The 27,239-nt window shown below is 39.1% G+C and overlaps 1 protein-coding gene across 1 annotated transcript in view; it reads left to right on the top strand.

Moving 5' to 3' along the window:
* The window catches only part of LOC135222720 (cortactin-binding protein 2-like), a 144,048-nt gene that overhangs the window by 36,672 nt on the left and 80,137 nt on the right, over nt 1–27,239 (top strand). Inside the window, 6 exon segments of the mRNA XM_064260926.1 lie at nt 293–472; nt 630–790; nt 8,935–9,140; nt 13,453–13,701; nt 14,215–14,326; nt 15,312–16,135. Of these exon segments, the coding sequence (XP_064116996.1) occupies nt 293–472; nt 630–790; nt 8,935–9,140; nt 13,453–13,701; nt 14,215–14,326; nt 15,312–16,135 (1,732 nt within the window).

Here is a 27,239-nt window from a genome sequence, read left to right as displayed (position 1 = left end):
TCTGTGTTCGTTCAAAGAATTTGTAACGAGAGGTAAAAATTATATCAAAATAGAGTTAAATAATGTGGATATTTCAATAGGAGAAGACCAAAGGGAGGGAAGGAAGAGTGAAAGGTAGAGAGCAAGACAGCTAAGGAGGAAGATATGTTGCAAAGAACCTGAGTTCAGACTAGTTTGCCAAGTGGAACTCCTTCAAGCTGCCTTGTTTTATAAATGATTTAAAAGAGGGTAGGCTTAAAAAGATTTTTTAAAATACTGTAAATCTGTAGAAGTAACGAACTTGCATTTTTAGGAACTGGAATCCGAGAAAGCGGCCAAGAAGAAAGCAGAAAAAGAGTTGCGCAAAGTTCAGGAGACATTAGAAGAAGAAAGGGGCAGACAGAAACAAATAATTCTCATGCTGGTAGAAGAACGCAAAAGATTGGCGTTGCAGTATGTGGAAGAACGAAAACGATCAGAAGATTTAGCACAGGTACTGGGACTATACCCATTATTGCTCATATATTTGTACATGTCAGTTGCTGTTACTAGTTTTGTTATTTTGGAGTTTCTATGTCTACCCATTGGTATATATTGAAAAGGCCTTGTTACAGTTAAGCTGAATTTTATCCTTTCTTCTTTCCTTGCAGATTTTATCTGAAGAAAAGGGAAGAATTGATTCCATGGCAGAAGGTTTAGAGGAGGAGAGTAAAAAATCATTACAAATGGAAGCCGAACTTGAAAAGCAGTTAGCAGATTTTGATACAGAAAGGCAGCAAATGAGGGCACAATTAACTAAAAAAGAAGAAAGGTATTGTATTTTTTCCTTCATTTTTTTTATCATAATTTTCTCATAGTTATTGTAATCACAGGCCTTCATGTTTTATAATAAATGAAAAATGAAAGTAGTATTTGTGGTTTTTATAAGAAACTATGTGAATATTAAAAGTAAAAATTTACTATGAAGTTGAAACTATTTGAAAATGCTTGAATATTCAATATATCCAGTGGCATGTATTGCTATACTTCACATCATGGATCGTATTAGAAATGGGGATGAGTGAGATAATGTACTAATGTCTTGCGTGTAAGTTCTGATTCAAAATTATTGTAAATGACTGAAGAATTTGTCTAAGATGTGTTGTTCTTTTCTCAATTGTGTTGTCTGCAGGTCTGTGAAAGTACAAGTTTGATTTCAGCAACCTCTTTCAGTTTTAGATAACATTGCTTGGCAGGGTAAAGGAATTCAGATAATTGATAAGGTTTAGTAAATTTCTTAAAGTCTTCTGCTTCTGAAATAGAATTATATACATTACTTCATTTTTTTACACAATAAAACAATACACAATATTTTCTGTATTTTTTAAATACAAAACTACACAATATTTTTTGTTCCCTAAGATGAACAGTGTTTGCTGTTAGAGAGTGTGACTCCTTACTTAAAACTTGGGTTCCTTTGTTAGATGCTTATTACATACATATATATATAAATAGGTAACTAAACGAAGACATTAGTTTGAAGAAAGGGAGAGGAAAACCCATAATGAAACAAATGAATGGACTATGATAAATATGTTGAAATTTTGTCTGCTTTTTACATCCAGAAAATAAAACTGCAAGCAAAAGTAAAAATGAAAAATTAGGGATAGTGATTAATGGCAAATATGGATGATGCTGAAATAGGAACTTGTCTTGGCAAAGGAAACTACATCCGCAAGTAATCCTGATTCATCGTAGAGTTGGTCCCTCCGTTTGACCCATGGATATATGATGAATAGCCCACGTGATCCAATTGCTATATGGGCAGAATAGTAACATTGTTAGTTAATAATTTGGAAAGAAACCAGTTAAAGGAATTTTGTCAGATTCTCCATTTTCAGTTAACCCAATTAGAAAATGTTTAAAGGGTTTTAATTTGATGAATAAAACCTAAAGTTTTATCATGTGTAAAGACAAATCCTTTAGGGTAGTCCTTTGAGAGTTGAATAAATTAGATCAGTGGTCTGGTTAAACTACTTTGTAATAATAGTCACCCATGCATCTCGGTGAAAGGAAGATCAGGGAACATAAGGTGGGTGAGATGGAAATTACAGGCTTAGTGAGAAATTGCCAGATTTCTCAGGAGCCAAAGAGGACTGCTGATGGAGATAGCCAAGGCACAGTGATGCCTACCTGGAAACAAGAGCTGGTCAGGATCTCAAAGAAGGCAGGAGTTTGAGATTTCAATACAGTTACCTGTTATTAGCAGGGTACAGCTACTCAGATAGGGTACAAAAGATTGCAGCTCATTATTGTGCAGCCATTAGAAACCATTATATCCATCATGAAGGACCCAAGCATCAAGCAAGTGGTTGACAGTATCTTCAAGAGGCTAAGAGAGTTTAGGCTGACCATCCAAAGAAGTGAGGACTTTTAAGAGAAGGAACCATCTTCCAGCAGATTCCATCAGTAGTGAAAGAAGACTTTAAGTTGAATAGGAGAATCCCTGGATAATCTGCTAAAGGTAAACAATAACCTAAGGCCCCATGTTTGCTGTAACCAACCATAGATATTGGAGTGCCAATTGGAATGAACTGCAAACACTGCTTGGAGGTAAGCTAAAAATACTGGAGACTATAACCATGACAGTAGTAGTACATAGTGTGAAGGCAGTGACTGGAGGCTTGAGCACCAGCTGAGAAGGGATGTTGATGTGGCACTATGGAAGACTTCAGACAGGACCTTGAAGAACAAGAGATTGAAGAGGAGTCAATCACAGAGCGATTTCAAAGACTTGATGGAAGGAAGCACTTTAAATGTAGAAAGGACACAGAAGAGCTGGAAGAGTGTTGTGCAGGCACCAAAGAGATCAAAACCAAATGATTGGCACAACTTTTTGGAATTTTGTTGTGTGTACCTTGATGTGTCTTACTGAAAGTCCATTTAAATGGAAGTAAATTTATATGGTGAGAATATTCAAGAAATTTGAAATTAAGTAGACATAGGTAGTCATATGCAATACTGACTTTTCAAGATTTTTAACAAAATACATAACTCACTCTCTCTTTCTCTCAAAACTTACCAGTACTTAATGCTAATGATGCATAAATTTTAAGTAGTTGATGGAGGCTCAGTGATGGTATATTGCTATTGTTCATACGTGAACAAACCTTTGGTCTTAACAAAAGGATAATTTCTAGCGCTTAGCTGGATCCGGTTAAAAAGCAGATGAAAGCAAGGAATCTTGTGATATCTGGCAACGCATGCATAGATCGAGTGAAGAGTGGTTAAGGACCACGCACCTATGCCACTGTGTCAGTCTTTTCTTTAACCGCCTGGGCGAGAGTCGTGGTTGACCTCTCTCTGCCTTTACCCTTGTTCATTGCCCATTTTGTTTGTGTTTAGTGTGTGTGTGTGGCTGATATTATGGCTTCTTCTGCTCCTTATTGGCCTCGTAACGTGTGTGCCCTGGAATTCCAGTTTTTCCATATTCTCGTTTTTTGGCTTCGGTGGCAGCCGATCCCCACATCACGTGTAGTAGGTGCCGTTGTAATTTTTGTACTATAACGAATCCTTGCACGGAATGCCGGGCATGGCCTAAAGAGCATTGGAAGTCGTTTTATATAAAGAGAGAACATTGGAGGGTTTCGACTCTTCCTTCATGGGAAGGTTTTCCGCCTCTTCCCGATGCTTCGTCTCCTGCAGCATTCACCCCCCATAGTAGCGTTGTGCCTGTGTCTCCTTCCTTACCTTCCATTGATTCGTCACTGGAAGTATCGGGAGGCTCCCAGGCTGATTTTTGGGAGTTAATTTGATTCCCGGGAAGGGTGAGGCTTTTTCATCATTCTCATTTGTTCCAGAGTTGGAGGCATCCAAGATGGTGGCGATTTGGAAGAAGCTCGGGCTAGGGGTCCCCCGTTCTTTTGAGGGGTTGCTAGCGCACTTTATGGAGGCTCGCTACCTCCAATCCTCAGGCTAGCCAGGCCCTCCCCCCTCCTCCCGGCCTCGTGTTTGTGGGTAGGCGAGGTCAGCCATCTTGTATTGCTCCGCCAGTGACTTGCCGCGTCTTCAAGTCAGAGGGAACCCGTGGCGTCATCCCCACTGATGACGTCACGGGATCAGTCGTTGTGTATTCCTCTGCCAGTGGCGTCTGCTTCCCCTCCAGATTGAGGGGAAGCTGTGACATCATCACCCCTTGTTATGTCACTTCCATTAATGACATCACTCCCAGTTGTCTCCTCTGCACTGCCTCTCTCAGCTGTGACGTCATCTCTGCCGCCCAGTTTGCTGCATCTCCCTTCCATGCCATCGGAGCCTTCTCTTGCAGATCAGTCTGAGGTTATATGCCAGGCGGTGCTTGAGACGTTGGACTGTTTTGGATGATAAGTTGGCTGCCTTGTTGGCTGGAAGGACTGGAAGGAAAGGTGTTGCATCGTCCCTGCCTCCTGCGAAGAGATCGCGCAAGAAAACAGTGCTGTCTTCCTCTTCCTCTTCCCCCTCTACGCCATATTGGCGTATCAAGTGTTATAAGGCTAAGGACTTTGCTCTTTCTTCACCTACGGGGGAGGAACAGCGTGGATGTGTTCTCAAGAGAGTTGGTGTTTTGGAGTGCTAGTGTATTTTCCCTTGTGCAGTCTGCAGTGGCTGCATTGTCCTCTGCATTGAATCGCGAGCGTGTTGCAACCTCCTCCGTCCGTGCACATCGCGAGCATGTTGCAACCTCCCCTGTCCATGCACATGATGCAAGTGCTCCTACTTCCCCAGGGCCTATTCGTCGCCGCAAGTGTCTCAAGGCGCCTGTCAAGAGGTTGAAGGTGGTGAGCGCGGAGTTGGTGCAGCAGGAGTGTTTGCCTGCCCCTCTCCCTGGTGCTTCCAAGAGTTCGACTCTGGGGGATTCTCCTTTGATCTCAAGTGTTCGGGATTCCTCTCCAACTCACGTTCGTACATCTGCCACGCCTGTGACCATTCACGGACATGTTACTGAATCATCTTTTGGAGGAGTGATGTTCCTAGTGTTGTAGTGGTTTTGTCTCGGGAGCCGGCACGTGGATCCACCCCAGACAGGTTAGTTGGTGTTTTTGAGCTGTTTGGCTGCTGATCCTTCTGTTAATTTTAATGAGGAAGGTGCCTTAGAGGAGCCTACACATTCCTCTCGTCGTTGGTCTCCGTTGCCGGAGGAGGAGGAGGGAGACATGCAAGAGTTTTTGTCTTCCTTTTCAGTTGTCGATCTCATTCGTGGGTTCAACAATTTGGAAAGTAGGACTCGGGCTCAGTCGTCTTACACTCCTTCTTGCTTGGAAGCCTTGGTGGGAGCTACGGAGGATCCCAAATCATCTCTTCAGCTTCCCTTGTCGGGGCACGTCCAGTCGGTCTTGCATAAGGTTGACGCCTCTGTTTCAGACCGGGACAGTAAGCTTTGCTCTAAAGGCTCTGCCAAGCTACTACCCCTGCCTCTCATGAGACATAGGAAGTACTATGCTACGAACTGTGCATTTTTGATGTTGCGCCATCTTAACCCAGACATCATTCGCCTGAAGCCGGGATTGACTTTGGAGCAGGTGAGATCGGTGGCTCTGTCCTCATCTTCACAAGATGCCGCAGCATTGGAATCTACGGCAGCGTCCATGTTGTAGACGGTTATTTAGCCGGACTTCTGGTCTGTAGTCATTGCCAAGATAGCTTCTGATAGGTCCCCAGAAAGGTTGGTGAGTGCATCCACGCTTGCCAGTCTGTTGCAGTCCGGAGGCAAGGCGTTTTCGTTTATGGCTCAACTCTGTTAATTTATGGGCTAACCTCCTTCTGATTAGAAGAGACGCTGCTTTATCTAGGATGGAGAGATCAGTCGACACAGAGTCCTAGCTGGCACTGAGAAACAGAGATCTGTTGGAGACCCAATTTTTGTTTCCTCGGACTGAGCTCGAAAATGCAATAGACCGGCGTCGGGCTGACACCAAAGACAGACTGGTGCACCAGGCCGTATCTAAGTCAGAATCTCGTCCTCGGGGACGTCCGGTTCCTCCTCCTCTCCCTGTCCAGCAGCAGTCAAGAAGATCGTCACCTGGTAGGCCATCGAGGAGTTCAATTTTGGCAGGGCCTTCCTGTTCGGCTCAGCCTAGGTCAGAGGACCTACGTCCCTTTCGCTCTCGTTCCTTTAAGCCAAGAAGAGGCCCAAGGGGCAGAGGTAAAGGGAGCCGTCGGTAGGTTAGGCCCTCTCCCTCTCCTGTGCCACGGGTTGGGGGGTTGCCTGGCAGGCCATCGGGCCAAGTGGCAGAGTTAAGGGGCAGAGAAGTGGGTGGTAGATGTCCTTCGGGTGGGGTACCTACTGTCATTCGACTTCTCTCCTCCTCTGTCGGACAAGCCACAGCTCAGAAAGGCATATCCTCCAGAATCTCTGAAGTTCTTGGCTCTTCAGGAGAAAGTGCAGACGTTCACCAGTGGGCTGTCGGCAATTCGGTAGAGCTCTGAGCCAGGTATATCCCAGACGGAATGTGATCGTAGACAAACTCAGTCGTCGGGATCAGATCTAGGCACAGAGTGGTCCCTTCATCAAGTGGTAGCAGACAAGCTCTTCCAGGTTTGGGGGAGACCCATGCTGGATCTTTTTCCGACTCGCTTCAACAGGAAGCTGGAGATACTCTGTTCTGTGGTCCCAGATCCTTTAGCGTTAGCAGAGGACGCATTCCAACATCCCTGGGGCAACCTGGAGGTGTATGCCTTCCCACTGTTTTGTTTGATCCATCAAGTTCTGAACAGGCTAATGAGTTCACAGTGTCTCAGGATGACTTTGGTAGCCCCTCTGTGGTCTCAGGCGGAATGGTTCCCAGATCTGCTGTCGTTGTTGTTAGAGGTTCCAAGGGAAATTCCCCCTTGGTGACATCTGTGTCAGCCACATGTGGAAAGGTTCCACCAGTCAGTAGAATCCCTATCTCTTCACAGTTGGAGGCTATCAAGTATCTCCTCCGCGCGAGAGGCTTTTCTCAGAGAAAAGCAGGGCATATGTCCAGCAGTCTCAGAAAGTCGACCTCCGCAGTTTACCCAGGCAAATGGGCGATCTACTGTGATTAGTGTCGTAAACGAGGTTTTTCTCCACTTGCAACCTCTATTCATTGAATAGCAGACTTTTTAACCTTCCTCAGAGACGAGAAACGTTAGTCTGTTTCTGCCATTAGAGGCTACACTGCGGCCCTGAGTTTGGTGTTACGCCTTAGAGCTATCTACATCTCCTCTTCCTGGGAACTTTCCTTGCTAGTTGAGGGATTTGAGCAGTCGAGTTCTCCTAGAGAGCTCAATCCTTCGACGTGGGATGTTTCGTTGGTTCTCAAGAGCTTCACTAAGAGTCCATATGAGCCTTGCGTCGCTCATCTGACAGGAACTTGGCGCTCAAGACAGTTTTCCTTCTGGCCTTGACATCTTCCAAGAGGGTAGGAGAGCTCCACAGTCTAAGCTATGATGTGAAGCACACCAGGTGTTGGGGGCCGGTGTCCTTCGAATTTGTCCCGGAATTTGTGGCCAAGACCCAAAATCCCTCTGTGCACAATGACAGGTTCACTTCGTTTTCCATTCCATCACTGAATGACTTTGTGGGTGGTGATACTCAAGAGCTTTTGTTGTGCCCTGTCCGGGCCCTGTGTTGCTATCGTAAAAGGACTCGGCACTTTAGACCAGGCTGCCACAGACTTTGTTAGCACAGGCCATACGAAGAAAGAGGTGTCCAAGAATACTATCTCTTTTTGGATATGGGAAGCCATCAGACAGGCATACTTGACTCTTGATGATTCCACCACCACGTCTGTGCAGGCTAGAGCGCATGACGTTAGGGGTATTGGTCCCTCTCTGGCTTTCAAAAAGAACTTGGCTGTACATAGAGTACTGAGCGCTGGTACTTGGTTCCGCCAGTCCACGTTCACCTCTTTTTATCTCATGGATGTTGCCCACAGATCTTCAGACACGTTTTCCCTGGGTCCTGTGGTGGCTGCCCAACAGGTTGTGTAACTCATAGTTGCCCTTAACAGGGCACTGTTGTATCTTACCTAAGATGATTGTGTGGATGAGAATGAGTGAGTTGGCTGGTCTCCTTTCTCGTGTACCTTTCCTTCTTCCTTCAGGTGGGTTAAGGAATAGACACGTCATTCGCTGGACTGGTCTGATACAGGTGAGTAAGGTAGTCATACTGATAGTGTGGTCGCTTAATATACAAATATCAAACCCTCTATTCGGTAGCATATGCTCCACTCCTTGGCAAGGAGTTGGGAGTAGTACAAACCCTGGTGAATTGGTTTGCTATTGGACAGTCAATGTTTCTCTTTGGTTCCCTATACAGTGATTCTCCCATATATCATTGTACGTCACTCAGGGTCTGAGTGGTTAGATATCAATTCATCTAGCTTCTCAACGGGCTTCAGTCCTTCCCCAGAAGTCATTTCTTCTGGAAGCTGGACTGGTGGGTAGGCCCCCAGCCAGTTTAGGATGTCTTGTACCTCCCTCCAAGAATGAGTCTATGCTATTTTTAAGAATGAAGGTTTGTTTGCGTATGAACAAATGACAAATTTTCTAAGACAATTTGTATTTTTCATAGCTACAAACCTGAGGTCTTAACGATAGGATAATTTCTAGCGCCTAGCTGGATCCGGTTAAAAAGCAGATGAATGCAAGGAATCTTGTGATATCTGGCAACGCATGCGTACATCGGGTGAGGAGTGGTTAAGGACCATGCACCTACGCCACTGCGCCAGTCTTTCCCAACTCAGGATGTCTTAACAAACAGAGGGGCAGCTAGAGGTGGGCAGTATAATGTTAAGACCTCAGGTTTGTAGCTATGAAAAATACAAATTGTCTTAGAAAATTTGTCATTTTTTTTTTGAGGAAACACAATTGTATAATGACATATACCTTGATATATATTGTAAAACACTAAAATATAAATGCTATGCGCCATATTATTTTAGAGTAAAAACTTAGACTATAAGCTTGTTGCAGAATTAATGAATTAGAAGCGTTGCTAGAGAAGCTACAACGTGATGTGGACCATTATAAGAAGCAGCTTCAGGAGGCTCACAACGTAGCAATGTTTCAGCAAACCCTGTCAGTATCTCCTCCACGTATTGGCATTGCTACTCGACCTTCTCCACCACAATTGCCAGCTAAGCCTGCAGCTCTTACTCAACCGCAGCCAAGGATGCCTGGTTAGTATTTGAGAGGTTTTTGGTAGGGGCTTTTTATTTATTTATTTATTTTTCTTATTTAATTTTTTTTCCGAAACTGTGAAGTGAATTGGAAGTTAATTTTTCAGTTCCCCATGACCTTTCCTAAGGAATGGGTAAATATTATAATTCTTCTATCCTCAAGCAAAGGTGGTGAAGATAATAAAAATTCAGTTTTGAAATGCATTTTTATGCTTGTCTGTATTTCTGTCTACCTTTTCACTGTGTAATATTCTTGCTTTGCTCTCTGGCTTCTGATATGCTTTATAGTTTCAGAGCACTGTTTGGATCCTCAAAAGGATGCATGAAATCACACTACTTGTAACTGCCTTGGGAACACTGAAGGAAAGTTAACAGCAGTAATTTGTATAGCAGAAGTTTCTTTCCTTTCCCTCTAAAAAAATATTTCCAGTTGAAAGGTTACAGAAAAGTATTTGTGTTATCAAGCTGCAACACTTGATAATTCTAAAAGTCCACTCAGTGATCCTAAGGTGGTCTGCTAACTGTGACAGCATGACTTCTTTTGAGAATCCAGGCCAATGTTCAGCAATTCAGACTTGTACACTTAGTTTCACACAAAAAATTAGGCATTATTACTCTTGTATTTACATTGCTCTTTATAATTGCTTGTTTAATTATGATGTTGCACTGTATGATGAGGAAGGAAAAGAAAGTTGAAGTTAAATCCTACTTTGCACATTTGTACATGAACTACTGAATTTAACTCAAAGTGCTAGAATAATGTTTAAAAATGCAGTTTTATGTTTTTAATTGTCATGATCCACCTTTTTTTTTTCATTCTCACTTGCTTTTGCCTTTTACTTGCTTAAGAGATATGCATCACATTTTTAGTTTATGTATCAGAGTTAGTATGTGGTTGTTAAATTCACGTGTTTTCAAAGCTGACAAAATACACATGATTGAAGATTTGTGTTTATTGCTTCGAAAGTGATATACAATACTTGCTTGAAAATTGGTGTTATGTAATCTTCAACAGAGCAACTTTAATAATTCAGATTTATGTAACAGAAGTTAATTTTTAACTCCAATTGGCAGGTTTCATATATTTTAATTTGTAAATGAAAAATGATTAATTCATGAGTTTGGAGTCCCTGAAACCAGAGTAATTTATAAATGCCTCTTGCAAAGTGTCTTAATAACCTATCTGGTTAAGAATGGCACAGGAAGTTGGAAAGTTTGTAAATTCCCAAAGGGTAAATTATATAGACAATTTTCAAGTTTCAAATATATTTTTGTGAAATATTTGCATAGAAGTTTAAGGTTTCGTAGATCTTGAGGGGCTAAAGATCATATAAGGACTTAATGTTTCTGAAACAATTTTTTCAACTTGAATTTATTATGAAGTAAACATGAAAATCCTTAGTGTTAAAATATTTAATTATAATTTACTGTATATAGATAAATAAAATTTATATTACAGCATAATTAGGTACCTAAATAAAACATAAAAAAAGGAAAACACACCTAGAAGACAAGGACAGATGAAAACCAGCCAAACAGGAGAAGGATTAAGTCATAAAACATATTCTCTAACATATGTCGTACAGTTAACTGATCTTCAGTATTACCATTAAAAAGTTCACAACCATTGTTTTGGTAACAGCCTCCTCATTTTATTGTTGAGGATATGGGATTGGCATGCATGGTGTTGGAAATACTATGGTGTTACATTAGATATTCAAGATAGCCCATTTATAGTGAGTAAAAGAATTTCAATGTCCAGAATGTTTATAACAAATCGGTAGCGAATAGAGGGGAGAGGATCAAGTGGTAGAGGAACGAGAGGTCTTGGGAAATTTTTACTTGTAAATATTTTAAGAACACCACCTGCTATTGACCTTGAGCTTCTCATAGGTCTCTCCTAAAGGATGTGTTCTTGAATGAGAATTGAAAATTGAAGCAAGGGAAATCTGAACTAGTTGGACAGCTTTGTGGGAAGAGACCAAAGGAATCAGCATAAAAGGTAAAAGACAGATGGCAGTATAGTTTGGGTCAAATGGTCACTGCCAAGAGTGTATTGTACTTTCTATGTTTTATTGTGCAAGGACTCATGACAATTCCAGTGGGGGGCGTTCACTCTAGGTAGTAGAACAATGGACAAAATGGAGAGAGATTGCTTGACTGCTGTTGGATAAGAACCTTCCATACTGAAACTGAGTCAAAATCTCTAATGCTGGTATATACCATGTACTTCTATGTTATGCAGCAGTGTGATATGCATTCACAAAGGAAGTAGAGATAATTTTAGTGAGGTGCAACTGCAGAATACTTTTGATTCATGGCTGGTCTATATTGGTAAGATCATATAACAGTAAAGTTGTTGAGACGAGTGTTCTTTAGAGGCTAGAAAATAGATGAGTTGAAAATAATGAGAAAGAGGGAGCTGTAAAAGACACAGGACAGTGAACATTAGGAAGGCATGGAAAATCATAAAGTACGGCCAGATGGAATTCAAGCAGTAAGCTTAGTGTTTAGGTGAGAGGGAATTCAATTGCCTTCAAAATAGGTCTATAGCTTTATTAGTAAAAATGTTAAAAGCCACTTGAATTGTACTTTGCATGGAGGTAAATGAGGTATTATCTAGTATAGAGATAGCTAAGGAATTTTAGATGTGTGTGTGAATGATACTTGCTTTGGATGGACATCATTAGTTCACTGACATCTGGAGTTATCACATAAAGTAGTGTAAGACCACTTGGATTCTTTTCTAGCTTCACATGGCTTGTCCAATGGATTTTTTTATAATGAAAAGGAATTTCAAGTAAGGAAAAATTGGGAGGAATATCAGATGGAAGCCGACATTCATTACAAGGGAAAAAGCATTCCATTTAAGATGGTCTGCTGTCAATAAGGGTTTTTTTTATACCATCTCCAATACATTAGATGAGGCAGACTAGTGTACCCACCTTTGTTAATTTGTTTCAATTACAAACCATGTCATTTACGTAGGTTAATTTATGGGTCTTAGAATTCCAGACCATTTAAGGAACTGTTATCATTAGATTAACAGTTGTTCACAATTGTGTGATTGCCGCTACTGAAATCACAATGCATGTGTGCATGCAGTTATGTTTTTTGGTAACTATACACCTCAGATTTTCAGAGCACTGGATTTGCCAATTGAACAGTTATGATTTTATTTTACAAAATTACTTTTCAAGCATAAATTTGTCATGGTGCTTGAAGTACCTTACGTTATGTAACTATGCTGTACACTGTAGTTAGATCTTTAGAAAAATTAACCTCACTTACTGTACATACAATAGCAAAAGCACAAAGTATTGCAATGATACCAAGCACAGGTTCTTTACAAGGCTGGCAACAGATGCCAAATGACTGACTTGAGCATGCTTACAAGGTTAGACAGGAAAGTGTCGGTCATTTGTGTTCATTTCAACATCCGAAGAATTTAGCATACATACTGGGATTTTATTTCAACATCTGAAGAATTTATCACTAATACTGGATTATTCTGTTGAATATGAAATACTTTCACTCATAATAGACTCAAATGCATCCAGTCACCAGTGAAATCTGATAAGTTGAGTTGCCACTTGTTTTCTGTAACTACAACTAAGGTCTCCCTGTTCTTCAGACCTGTTTCAACTTCTTTGCTTCGCTTCAGCCTGTGAGCTCTTAAGATGGATCGTTCATTCTGATCAGCTGAACTTTATTTGTAATTTGGCTTGTGTAAATGATGGGTTTGTCAGTGAAACAGCCGATTTATTATAAAACTATTTTTTCGGTGCAAACCCATCTTGTTCCTACCTCCCAAACATGTTGTTGGTTCTAACCAGTGTCCACAGACACTTGCTACTAACCAGCCGGCAGCAGATTGTCTTTGACTCGCTAATGAGGTGTTTCAAGATTCATGGTGACCCACTGATTGAAATATGTCAATGATGGATGATATGTATTAAGGACTTCATTGTTTCCTAAAAAGAAAAAAGAAAATTGATTTTTAACATATTTGCTATGTATCTGTCAGTCAAACTAGTCGCTTTGAAAACACTATAAGGAAAGGTTACAGACCACTGTCTACGAAATCTTAACTTCAACTTTATTTTTTAGTTCAAAACTATTTGATTGTTGAATTTTTGTTGTCATTATTTTGTAAGGTGCTTGTGGCCATTTGCGTCTGCTTTAAAGCCTTTTGGACTTTTGTTTTTAAATACCAAGCTGCTTCAGTTAATAATTCATGAACTTTGAGTGTGGTTATCCTCATGCTTTATTATTTTTGTTATCAAGAACTGAATCTTCTATTTTATTTTAGGTGCTTTAACGCCGCCTAAAGTAGCACCTCGTGTGAGGGCATCATCTCCTGGTATTGATGAAGTGACGGGAGTGCCCATGAGCTTGGGAATGAGTGCAGCTCAGCACCATGTGACAGCTGGGTCACTTTCAACCACTGGAGGGGGCAATCCTGCTCATGCTGTAGCTCCTGGTGTAGCTGCCATGAGCAGTGTAACTAAGGCTGTGCAACTGACTGCCACTGTTAATTCTGTTCCTGTGGCTGGTCCAAGTATGTTTAAGACTTATTCATGATTCTTGTCAGTTTTTGGTTAGTTTGTAAAAGACTAACTGGGTGTGCATTAATCAGGAAAATGCTTATGCACCTGTCCTGTTCATTTGACTCTGTCATTCAGAGCTGCTTTGGGAAGGGTAAGGTGGGTCAACTTGTCAAGTTTAGTTCAGGGTGCAGTATTTAGCTGGTAAAAGACTTGAGCCTGGAAAAGCTTTCGAATGTTGTATGTGCTTTTGTTTTGTAAATTAATTGGTTTGTAAAGAGAGCGTTGAATATTTAAGAATGCTTCAGAGTAGTGTGTTGTTTCACAAAAGCCACCCTTGCAGAAGATAGGAGTAATAGACAAGTAATAAGTAATGAAATTTGATTTTAGTCTCAAAGGAAATTTCTTTAATAATTGTGAAGTGATAAGGTACTTATTAGAATTGGATTTTTGTGTAAAGACTAGTACATGCATTAGTGATATCACATGTATTGATAAATCTTGACGGAAAGGTTTTCTCTCGATAGCTACGGGTATTGCTCGAGGGGTACAACCGGGTGTTGGATTAAGGCCAGTCATGTATAGTGTTTCAACCTCAGAAGTGACACGAACTGTAACTACTGCATCTAAAAGCTACAGGTAGGTAATCCTGATCTCCAATGGTACTCGAAGTGACTGACTGTATGCCTCAACTTCATTCCGACTGGTAGCACTGTAGTATATGCGCATTGTAAGTCATTGGATGATAGGGCATGGCAATAATATGAGCATGTTAAAGCAGTCACTGAAGGTTACCAGATGTGTTATCATTATTATTTTGCCTTTGGCCTGTATTCTAGTAAATGTGAATTTTTCGGATGCACACTTGAGATTTATTTTGTTTCACTCTTAATAGTGTACTATTAAATGTCACCTACCACATTATTCACTTTTTGGAATACTATCCAAGTTATCTCTGATGACATTGCTTTAGTGAAATGCACAAGGGTAGTATTCTGAAGTAATGATGATTCAGTTTTCTTGGAAGTTTGTCTTCATGTCATTTTGTTGTTGAAGTCTAGTACTTCACTCTTTATATACTGCTTAGTCACAGTATGAATACTAATTATTCTTGCTCAGAGTTATTGGTCATTAGATTTGTTGTTGTTGTTGTGTTAGGCCTGTAAGGGCTAGTTGTGTCATTTGAGTACAGTATTGACCTGAGTTGTGTCCCGGCAGCCAGCAGCAGACACAAGATTATAGCCAGGGTACGTTGCCATCTTGTCTTGTACATGGCTTCAGTCATCAAGAATAACTCAACTATCTTTGAGTATTACCTTAAGCTTCATTCACTCCCACACTTTGATCAGTTTTGATTCCCTGTGTGTGTCAGCTTCTTTTGCATTTTAAGATATTTTTCCCTTATAATTTTAAGAACTTTTGAGATTTGATTAATTGTTCATACCTTTATAGTCATGAGATTGTAATGCCATTTTACTTTTAGAGTCATTTAGTTATGTAAGTGACATCACACAAGGCATTTTTTACAATGTATTTGAAAAGTGATTATTTGTGGCGTGACATTGGTTATATTCTGTTCCAATGTTTTCTTTCATATTCCTGACATTCATCGTTTCCATTACAGCGTAAGTGAAAATGAGAGTAGCTGGACGGGGGGTGGTGAAGGTGAAGGCCCAGCAAGCTTACCAGCTGGTATGGCTGGCACTGTTGAACGTGGACTAGTGCGGGTCACTGGGCCAGGGGACGTGCGAGGTCAAGCCCAGGTGGTGCAAGTAACTCCTCGTGTAAATGTATCGGCTTCACCTGGCACCAAAGTAATCACAACCACTCATGGAGGAAAAGTGACCTTCCATGTCACCACTATTGCTCCTACCACTACAGCAACTTCAGCCTCATCAGCACCGAATGGTCAACAGCAACAAGCTCTTCCTCAGACGTCGACAATGATCAAGAAACCACCTCCCCCTGCTAGATCTACCCAACCTGGGGGACCACCACCACCTGTACCTTTAAATAAACCTTTGGCGGTACCCCCTGTACCCCCCAATAAACCAGCAGTGCCCCCTAAGAAAGATTTGGTGACACGTGTTGGGGCTGGTGGTTCCGGTGTGTCCGTTGAACCGGGGACACCCATTAGTGTAGAAGTTAAACCTCAGAAGGTGGGTTCACAGACACTCAAATTTGGAATAACAATATCAAAGACAAGTGGAAACCAACCCATTGGTTCTAGTGGAAGTAGTGGTCAAGCAGTTGTTGGTGTAGGACCAGGGGGTTCAGGGGGGGGATCTGAAACCCCAGTTGCTCCAACTGTTGAAGGGGGAGCAATTTCCCCGAGGAGAGATGCGGCGCAGGTTGGTGGAGGAGGTCCCCCGGTGCATGCAACTGCCTGTGTGGACTCCCTCTCTCCTGAACTAGAGCACTTCCACCAGTTGCTCATTAGCATGGCAGGTAATGCAAGCAGCACATTCTCACAAAGCCACTCAGGAAGAGAAGACCAGTTTTCAACTCTGCCATAACAGTTATATACACGTCTTTAGTTACTTGACCACCAGAAATATTTATCCACAAATATACTGCATTTTCATGAGAATTACAAATATTGATGACAAGGTAGTACGTATGTTTCTTTCACATGTCCATTGGAACATTTAGATAAATTTTTTTTTTTTCGAGTTGAAAACTGGTATGATATTTTAAAGAATTAAATGGTATTGGTTACCATACTGTCAGTATATATAATGCTTATAATTCTTTTACCTGAGATCTCTTTCAGCTTTTGAAGCAAATGAAAGATAAAAGGTAAAACTCTTGGCTTTGTGAATAAGCTTAGCATGTCAATATTTTTCCTAAGAGTATTCTTTGTGCATGGATTGAACATTTGTTCTGATGCCAAATGGGTGAGCATTTGCAAGTTTTTTAATGTTTATTAGTATTTTGATATTACCATTTGTTGTAATACATTATTATCCTGTGACTTGCAGGTGCTACAAGGCAAGTTGCCAACAACATTTCTGTACAAGCAAACTTGATTTTAGTGTGAATTTTCTCTCTTTTATTATAGCAGTACTGTTCTTAGTAGCTAGCATGTTAAATGAGATGGAATGTTTACGTTTCTGAATAGCTGAGATCATAATTTGGGGAAGGTTGATAGAGTGCATACTTCAAGTACCTTGTAACTTAATAACCTAAAATGCAGCCCTAACTTAGGTAGTAATGTAGATTTGAATTTTGATAAGCAAAGAAAGTAATCAAATACGACAAATGAATAAAAGGTCTTCAAAGTTTGGAAATAAGCATAATTGTAACCCCTTGCAAAAATAATTTAATGTCATGGGAGAGCAAAAATGCAAGAAAAAACAAAGTTAAAAATAGAAGCAAAATTAATATCAACAAATACAAATGGGAAGACTGCCATGTAGTTTTGTATGACAATTTCTTTTAATTTTTGTTGGAATAAATTTTTTAAGTTATATTAATGAAGTTCTTGATGTTGCTTGCAGTCTTGTAAAATATTTTAAAGTATTTAAATGTAGAGAAGGCCCTTAATTTAGAGATTTTCATGGTTGGTACACATGAGCTTTAGATGTGCATTTGGTTTGTTTATGGAGTAATGTATTTATTATCAGGTAGTTTAACTAGACTTAAAGAATCAAAACACACTACCCAAGGGCTGGCCAAATGGGGATTAGTATATGATCGATAGTAGCGACTCCTTGGTATGGGAAACCATGTTATACATGCAAAACATTCTATTTAATGTACATCATCTTTGGTGTGTTTGACATCAGTCACTCATTGTGTAAATCAGTATTAGCACAAAAGGACATCATCACCTTTTCATTTGTATGTGCACAGATAATTACTTAGTTTGTTGCAGGTTTCAGTCTTGCTTTAGATGGAGAAGTAATGTTGAATTTGGATACATTGAACTGCAGCATTGTGTCTAAGAGTGTATTGGATTTCACTGAATTTTGAAAAATGTGTACTGTTTGAATTTTGGCCTAACCTAACCCCTTTCTTTCTCTATAAAAATGAATAATCTACCCACCTGTACGCTTTCTCCAACTCCAGTACACTCCAGAAATCACCTTAAAACACCAGCACCACAAGACTTACGACCCAAAAAACAACTCCTACCAGACAGAGAGCTCTCCCATACCAACCACACACCACCAACACGTGCTTTCTACTCCCCCGTGTTATTGTTTACATCCTGCCGACGCCGACGCCATCTTGTCTATGACGTCACAACACAACTTAAATACATCAACAGACACCTTCTAGAATCTACCACATGCTGTCCATATATAGGACACCCACCATATTTCAACAATGCATAAAATACCCATAACAATTATACAATATATAATCACACTTATCTATACCCATAACAATTATACAATATATAATCACACTTATCTCTTTCTCCCTCCCCTCCGACTGTTTCCTAACCTAGTATTCCCCTCTTAATTTCCTTCGTCCTCCAACTCTTTACCCTCTACATAATTTCTAATACATTCCCCTGAAACTCCTGCTTTAGTTAATACATCAGCCACTTGCTCCTTTCCTTTTATCCATCTCACCTCCTTTATTTCCCCGGATTCAATGGTTTCCCTTATTGCAGCAATATCTATTTTTAATCTCTTGCTACTTACACCAGTGCTCGATTTGATGGCGGTCATTAGTGTTTTACTATCAGTGTTAACCAAGGCTTCTAAATTTCTCCCTCCTACTACCTCTTCCCACAAATGCTTGAAATATATCAATCCTTCTACAGCTTCCCCAACACTCAGGGCTTCAGCCTCAATGGTGGATTTTGCCACTCTCCTGGATTTCCTAGACTTCCACCATATGGGACTTCTCCTCTTCCCATCTGTCAAAGAAATAATATAACCCAGTTGAGTATGGCCATCTTCTATGTTTCCAAATGAAGCGTCTGCATAGGCTTCCCAATAAAACTTTCTTCTTCCATCTCACTTATTGTAACTTCGCCCATCATGCTCTTAGTTTTTCTCACAATTTTAATAAGTTTCTTCATATCCTGAGTTGTTCCTTCTTTAAATGCTTTACTTAATTCGCTAATATCATATGATATTTCTGGCATCGTGTGTAGTGATACCCAATTCAGCTGTCCTACCACTGATCTGTACTCTGTTAACTCCTTTTGTTCTAGCACTCTATTACCCGTATATCTTCTAGCCTCTGGTTCTCTTATGGAATTTATATACTGCCACTGATTAAGGGAAAATCTATTCTCCTTCTGCTCTATTACTACTCCTATATACTTGAACCTTTTACTCTCTTGTTCTCCTACTTGCAATTTCCCTTTCAATCTCCCAATCGTTTCCTTTAAGAATCCTTCAGTTCCTCCGTAGCAAAAATCATCTACGTGTGTACACAAAATGCTTCCAATTTATTGTCCTTTTTCCAAAAGAATATATTAGGTTCTAGTCTACTTCTCTCACCTTGAAGCTCCTTCACTACTTTCACCACTTTACAATACCATGCTTTTGCTGCATCCTTGAGCCCATAGACTGTTTTCTTCAACTTCCATAATCCCCTCCAACTATCTTCCCTTGGTGGCTTCAAGTACACTTCTCTTTGTATCTCGTCACCTTGTAAATATGCCGTTTTGACATCCAATGTATAACAATTCCAATTTTTCACCTTTATTATGGTTAGACAGAATTTTAAAATTTCAGCATTGCATGTGGGAGCATCCTTTTCCCACTCAGCCATTTCTTCTTCAAACCCTCTAGCTACCAATCTTGCTTTACATATCCTTTCCCCCCCTTTTATCTTTTCAGTTACTATCCATCTTGTAGATATAGCTTTTTGTCCAACATCATTTACCTCCTCATATACCTGGTTATCTCTCCAACTTAGAAGTTCTTTTTCTTTAGCTTCCATTATGCTTCTATTGTCAAATCCCAGCAACACCTCCTCTTCATCTTCAATTTTTTCTACCTGACTATAATCCCTCAAGTTAACCCACCCTTTGTCACCTGACTGTGAGTCTCGTATATTGTACGAATCAGCCCATGCTTGGCTTGATCTTTTTCCTGCAAGACCTAAAATAGTCCATTCTTCTACTTGTCCTGTATCATTGTTTATAGCTCTAACTCTATTTCCCTTTTTGAATTTTGGTATCTCTTCCATTAACTCGCTTTCTATTGACCCACTTTGCCCGTTATCTTCCACTGTTTCCTCTATCACCTCTCTTTCTATAGTCTCTTCTGTGTCTGCATTCCTTCTCTCACCTATTATCTCCTCTCCTTCCAGCCAATCTACTTTCCCTTCATTTGGGCCATCTGACCTACCTTTCACCCCATGGGATTTATCTATTCTAGCCGATATCTCTTCTGTATCTGGTGATCGTCGTTGAATCCTTGTCACATGTATCCTAGCTACTTCTCTTAAAGAATCCCCATGTTTGACTATTATTGTTTTCCCCGATACTCCCACTACCTGAGCAGGTCCTCTCCATTCATTTTCATTTTCCCTCTTATAGAATACCTCATCTCCTACCACTGCTTCTTCAAATTTATGTTCTCTGATGTTTTTGTTTAGCGCTATTCTTATTTTATTACAGGACTCATTTTTTATAAATGCTTCTCTGGCCTTGTGCATTGCATTCAGTGTGTCCCTTACCATACCCTCTTCCATCCCTTTTTCTCTGCTTGCAGGACTTGAACTTTCTTCTCCTATTAGGTTAGGCAGTGAAGGGTTTTTTCCAAATACTAATTGGTTGGGAGAGAAACCTCCATTATTCATTAAACAGTTCCTAGCACTCACTACCCATTTCAAAGCTATGGACCAATCTACTTCCTCTTCCTCCATCATCTTCCTTACACTTCCCTTGATCATGCCTACGGTCTTTTCACATAATCCGTTGCTCCACGGAGATTCTGATGCTGTGGCTAATACTTTAATATTCCATTTTTCTGCCATCCTCCTTACTTTTTCATTTTGAAATTCTCCCCCATTATCTGACAATATTTGGAGGGTGCTCCAAATATAGCAAACCAGCACTCAAAAAGTATCTTTATTATAGTTTCTGGTTTCTTATCTTTTATCCAACAGGCCTGACAATATCTCGTTGCCATATCCACTATTACCAAGAACTTTCTCTCTTCTATCTCTCCCACATCCATCGCTACGACTTCATTGAACGTTTTACTCCAAGAAAAGCCTACTACCGGTTTGGCGGGGTTTCTTTTGTATTTTTTACAAACCTCACAATTTTTAATCAGTTCCGTTAGTAACTTTCTTATTTCCTCTTTTTCTTTTTCGATTAACCCATTACTCCATTGTGCTTCCTCTGTTAGCTTCCATATTTTATCTCCACTTCCATGACCAAACTGTAAATGTAATTTCTTCATTGTGTTCTTAATTTCCCTCGGATTCTTTCCCTTCCAACCCTCCAGTAATAATTCTTCTACCTTCCTCCTCCTTATAGGTACTCTTAAATGACCCTGTTCGTCTTCTCTTAACTCTACTTTCATTCCCCCTAATACTTCTACTATGACACAATTTTCTTTTAAATTTAGGGTCATACCCATTTTACTCATGGTTTGCTTACCTATCAGCCAGGGTATATCACCTTGCAGAATTTCCGTCTTCAAATAAAACTTTCTGTTTTTTAGTATCACAGGTATTTCTATTATTCCTCTGGACTTATAAGATGTCTCACCAAAATTAAACACTTTATTAGACTCTGTCCTAGTGTCCCTCATTCTCCTCAACTCTTCCTGACTCAAATCCATGACAATACGTGCTAGTCACAATTCCCCGCAAACTGTTGATTTACACCCTGTGTCCAAAATTGCATCAACCACCTCCCACGATGCTTCCACTATTTTATTAACTTCTCCTACATAAACCTCTTCTTCTTCTGTCCCATTTTCTGTTTTCAGCTTATTTTCTTCTAGTCTTGTTTCAGTTTTCTTCCTATTATGAAAATTCTGAGGACAATCCCTAGCCCAATGCCATTCTGAGCTGCATATTGCACATACTGTTACCTTCCCTTCTTTGTTTATAGGATTTCTACCACCCCTTCCTCGGTTCCATCTTCCCCGATATCTTTGGTTTTCCCTCCCTCTCCCAGAACTGGTATTGCCTTCTGACGAACCCCACCATTCCCGTTCCTCTTTAGTCCCCAATCCCTCAAATAGTCTTTTCATTGTTTGCGACACTGTTCCGTACTCTAGCTTTTCTTGCCCACAAGCCGATAATACCATTTGTTTTTGATTTTCCGTGAGATTTGCTTGCTCTATTACATGATACCCCTTGACTTCGCCTTCAAGCGCGCCTTTCCCCATTGCTCTTTCACACTCAGATGCTGCCTTCTCATATCTAATTAAATAGTCCGCCATATTTTCACTAGATTCTCTTCTTATTAGAAGGTATCTTTTTATTCTACCGTAATTCTCCATTACCGAGTCTTTTAGATAGGCTTTATCTAGTTTCTCTAGGATTAACTTTGGACCCTCTGTACCAGTAAGTTTATCTTTATCTAATGCTTCCACTAGCTCTCGGGCTTTCCCTTTTAAGCTCATTCTCATTTCTATCGCCGGGTATTTTGTATCTTCTCCATACAACAATAGCCAATCTTCGGCTTGACCTTTCCATTCTTTATATTCTTCTTGTATCCCGCTAAACCTAGGACATTCCCTTCTCCATCTAGTAGTCTCCCTTTGTTCACTGTCGGATCCAGGCATCTTTGATCAACCACGCTCTGCTACCAGTTTGAATTTTGGCCTAACCTAACCCCTTTCTTTCTCTATAAAAATGAATAATCTACCCACCTGTACGCTTTCTCCAACTCCAGTACACTCCAGAAATCACCTTAAAACACCAGCACCACAAGACTTACGACCCAAAAAACAACTCCTACCAGACAGAGAGCTCTCCCATACCAACCACACACCACCAACACGTGCTTTCTACTGCCCCGTGTTATTGTTTACATCCTGCCGACGCCGCCGCCATCTTGTCTATGACGTCACCGCCTATGACGTCACAACACAACTTAAATACATCAACAGACACCTTCTAGAATCTACCACATGCTGTCCATATATAGGACACCCACCATATTTCAACAATGCATAAAATACCCATAACAATTATACAATATATAATCACACTTATCTATACCCATAACAATTATACAATATATAATCATACTGTACTTTATTGGGTGAGAATTAGGTAATTGTGAACTTCATGACAGTCACCTTCTCATTTAGAGTACTTCAAGATGAGCAGAAGTTGTGCAAGTCTAAGAATGTCCGCAATAGTTGTAAAAGTGCAGTTTGCAGTTTCCATTCTTCCAGTACTATCTTAGGTTGTATAAGGAGATACAGAAACCTGTAGATGAGTACCTCAAATCAAGAGCACTTATTTATTTACCACCAAATTTATGCGGTTGAGCTGTTAACCAAATGACTTTTTTTTTTTTTTTTTTTTCCCCCCCACTTGACAATACAGCGATCACTGGAATGGATAATGTCCTCCTTAGATGATGCATAAATCCCTCCTTTTTCCTTACAATGTAACCATACAAAGTGCATTAAAGTTTCTGGCAAGTAGTACCTTCGGAAAAGATCAGTGAGAGGTATATCTTTATAAACAATTGTCCGACACCATATTATTTTAGAGCAAACAATTTTTTAATCCATGCTATTACCCATACATGCAAACAACATAAGCTTTGCATAGTATAATCTACAGTTTTATTACATGTGGTGGACATTTAAAAGGATTAAAAACATGCCACCACCAAGACTTGTAATTTACAGTGACTCCAGGATGGTTTTAAGAAGCCCTTCAAATATACTGTCATAAACGTCACTTTGTCTGACACATCGGGTTCACAACATAACTTGTAGATATTTCAGTCAGTGATTATGTAATACTGTATCTCTAAAACCCATTTTAATCAGATGATATAGAATAATGTACCTAAAATAGTAAAAAATTAAAAAGATGTAAAAAATAGTAACAAATTAAACAAATCAAGCACAAATTTTGAATATGGAGTTCATCCTATCAAGATGAACAACACATACAAGTACATAATTGTGACCCTTCATAGAAATAGTAACTTTTGTTCAACCCATGGATGTTTGGTGAATAGCCCATGTAATCCTGTCCCCTTATGTGTAGAACATAAAGTAACAGTAATGGTTAAACATCTTTTGTGTGAATGTCAAAAATACTATTGGTAATGAATTTCAAGCCTTGGAAACAAATCATTTAAATTTTTTCTGAGGTTTTCTGCCATTTTTAATAATGACTCATAAATGTCATTAAAAAAGACATATCCTTAGGTCTGCTATATAAAGTCTGTGGTCTGGTTAAACTACTTCATAATAATAATAATGATAATAGCAGGTTTATCTGTATCCTTTCATGATATATTGGGCCTTTTTATATGTTTGCATCCTGCTACTTATACATCAAGTGCTTTACTTATTTGTTACTCCCCATCCATTCTTGTTACTTGTCAAAAGCATCCCATCCCAGTCTTTAGGATTGTAGTTGTCCCCCCCCCCCCCCCCCCCCTGTTTTATTTTTTATTTTTTTTTTTTGTTTTTTTTTTTTTCTCTGCCTCATGATACCACATCTTTGGTAAATCCTTTTCAAAATTTAATTTTCCATGTCGTTGCCCATGTTTCTGCTGCATAGACTAGGGTAGGCATTGTATACCCGTTATAATTTTTTTTTTTATACTTATTGGGGTAATTTTTTTAACATGCTGATTAGCATGTTAAAGATAGGGGCTAAATTTGGGTCCTAGAACGTGTTGTGTAACTATTACTTATTACTTTCAAAGAATTGTTTGCAGTACTGAAGTATTGTAGGCAATATCTTACATATTAATGGTCTACTCATGATATGTACAAATTATTTGGTCCTTTTTTTTGAATCAGTAATAACATTTTCAGTGTACTGTTGTGGTTTATTCAGTGGCTTTCATAGCATATGTGAACCCATGATTTTGTATTGAATATCTTGAGTAGTCTTTATTTTTAGTGTTTCATTCATGAATTTTGCCAACCTTTGGTGATGTTTAGGACATTTGACCAAAGCTTTACAACTTTTAGGATTCTACACAACTTTAGGAAATGCTTGTTGATAGTGTGTAAAGTTTACTTTTGCTTACTCATTTAAAAGAAATTTTATTTTGGAAAGTATCATTTTAGTTGAGGCTTCACCTGGTTCATTATAATTTTCATATAGTGTTTAGTGTTAAGAAATTCAGTTAGAATTAGGACATGCTGTTTTAAATGCTAGGTGTGGCTAAATGCAAAATTGTTCTCTGGTGTAGCTTATCAAAAATTGTTTGGCTCGTGAATGAATTGTTAATATGCACGTCTTTCTCCATCACAAAATTGTGTTTGATGATGATTTGTTTTAATTGCATGTCAGTTTGGTCATTTTATTGCATAATATTCAGTACGTACAATGCCCTGTCAAGAATTGAGAGTAGAGACTGAAATATTTTAGAGAAAATCAAACCATTGCTTTACTAAATCATAAAATAATGTTAATATATAATGGACAGACCATCCAAGTGTGTACAGGACTTCAAAAGAAAACACTTGAAGTTCCAGTCGGGTGAGAACTGAAGTCGGGATCCCCCCTCCCTCTTCTCCCACCTCTGTGCAGTTCTACTAACAGTCTCTTTAGTCTTGACGAATCCACACTAGTTTCATCCTCCTTTAATACCATTTTTTTTTTTTCTCTCCCCTCTTTGGTGCTTGTTTCGTATTTCCTTCGTGACCTCTCCCAGTGTGAGCAATCTATCGTGTACATCTTTTTCCACTCCAGAGTTATTGTTATTTTATTGGACCAAAGACTAATCATAATCATATTGAGTGTGGACCTTTGAATTAATCTATTTGTATGCTCAGACCCAATTCATTATCCAACATGGTCTTCATTCATCTCTGTGGCTCCATTGCTAGTATGACATAACATTAATTTTCATGCATTCATTCTAATTATTATTTGTGGTGATTTGTAAATTTGTAAGAGTTTTTGGTAGTTTTTCTTCTGGGCCACAGGCATCACTTGGCACCCAGTAGTAATGTGAGTGATTTTTTTTCTTGTATCCACAATGTGGGGATTAGTTGTTTGGATTTCCATTTTGAGCTAGTTTTCAATTTCTGAATTGTTGAGGTGGTATTAATTTTTGGTAATTATTTTTAGTAATAATAATTTTTTTTATTATGCAGTAGTTTTTCATGACCGATTCACAAAAACTGGTTACCTTTGGTTTTCTGTTATATTCTCTCAGCATTTTTGTCTTTGGTGATGGGTTTTACATTAATTTTCATATTCAAAGTGTTTTCTTATCTTTACTTCTGACTGGGCCTTTATGACATTTCCCTTATACATTGTGAAGTATGGTAAATCCCCATTGCTTGTACTTTTTACAATTTGTAGGGTTTTAAATTTGGTGGTACTCACTATGCTCCAGTTCATTTGTATCAGAATTAAGGATTTTACCTACCTTACTTGGAGAATTGAGGCTATATCCTGAAAGCAATGCATAATGTCTTGCTTTATAGATCTCATGTGGAGAGTTCTTTGATAAAACTGTGCTTGTTCCATCCAGAACGCATTCTAACAGCTAAACACTGATGAAAGTGACCAAACCAAGTGGGAAGGATGCTAAGACACAGGTTTTATGTCAGTTTTGAATCCTATAGAATCTTCAAAGTACCTGATCCACTTGTAGATTTTTACACAGACTTGTACAACACTTTTCATATGATAGAACAAGAAAAATTTACAATTTGGCAATTAGTTTGAGCAGTAATAAACAGACTGTATGTCGGGGTGAAATGCAGATATTGACCCTGTATAATTTTTAGAATGTAACTTGTGAGCGATCCCCACAATGTTCATGTCATTGGCATTTACAAACTACAAACCTGTAATTAAATTACTGATTTTTAAATTATTTGCCAATATATGAAGAAATTTCTAGTACTTACTGTGAGATGAAATACAAAAACAAGAATTGATTTTTTGGGTGAATTTAAGGTTTTGATAAGTCTAAACAAAACCAAATATCTCAATATGAGCTTCAGTGTCTTATATAAATATATGACAATAGTGCTGTATTAAGCAGTCTTAAAAATACTAGTTGAAGCAAAGTTTAAGTATATTTTGAGCTTTAAGGGACTACTTCATCATTTCTATTTTCTTGAGGGTTATCTGATTCAGTATTACCAATTTGATCAATGTTAATATTTCTTTTAAAGATATTTTTGGGACATACTTTTATATTTTTTAAAGATATTTTTGGGACACCTTTATATTTTTTTAAAGATATTTTTGGGACATACTCTTCAAATTTTAGATTTTGATCTTGATAGTAGTTGTAATTTTCATTTATTGCCTGTGATAAAACCACTAATGTTCCCAAGATTTTACTCCTCAACAAATGTCCATTGTAGCTGACTGTTGACATTGCAGAAGTTGTCACACAACTTGGGTTATTTAGAAAATTTAAGCATTGGCAAAGTAGGCTGCT

The sequence above is a fragment of the Macrobrachium nipponense genome, chromosome 8 (genome assembly GCF_015104395.2).
Source record: "Macrobrachium nipponense isolate FS-2020 chromosome 8, ASM1510439v2, whole genome shotgun sequence".
Lineage (NCBI taxonomy): Eukaryota > Metazoa > Arthropoda > Malacostraca > Decapoda > Palaemonidae > Macrobrachium > Macrobrachium nipponense.
The sequence above is the reverse complement of the archived record's forward strand: the minus strand, read 5'-3'. Positions and strand labels throughout refer to the sequence as shown.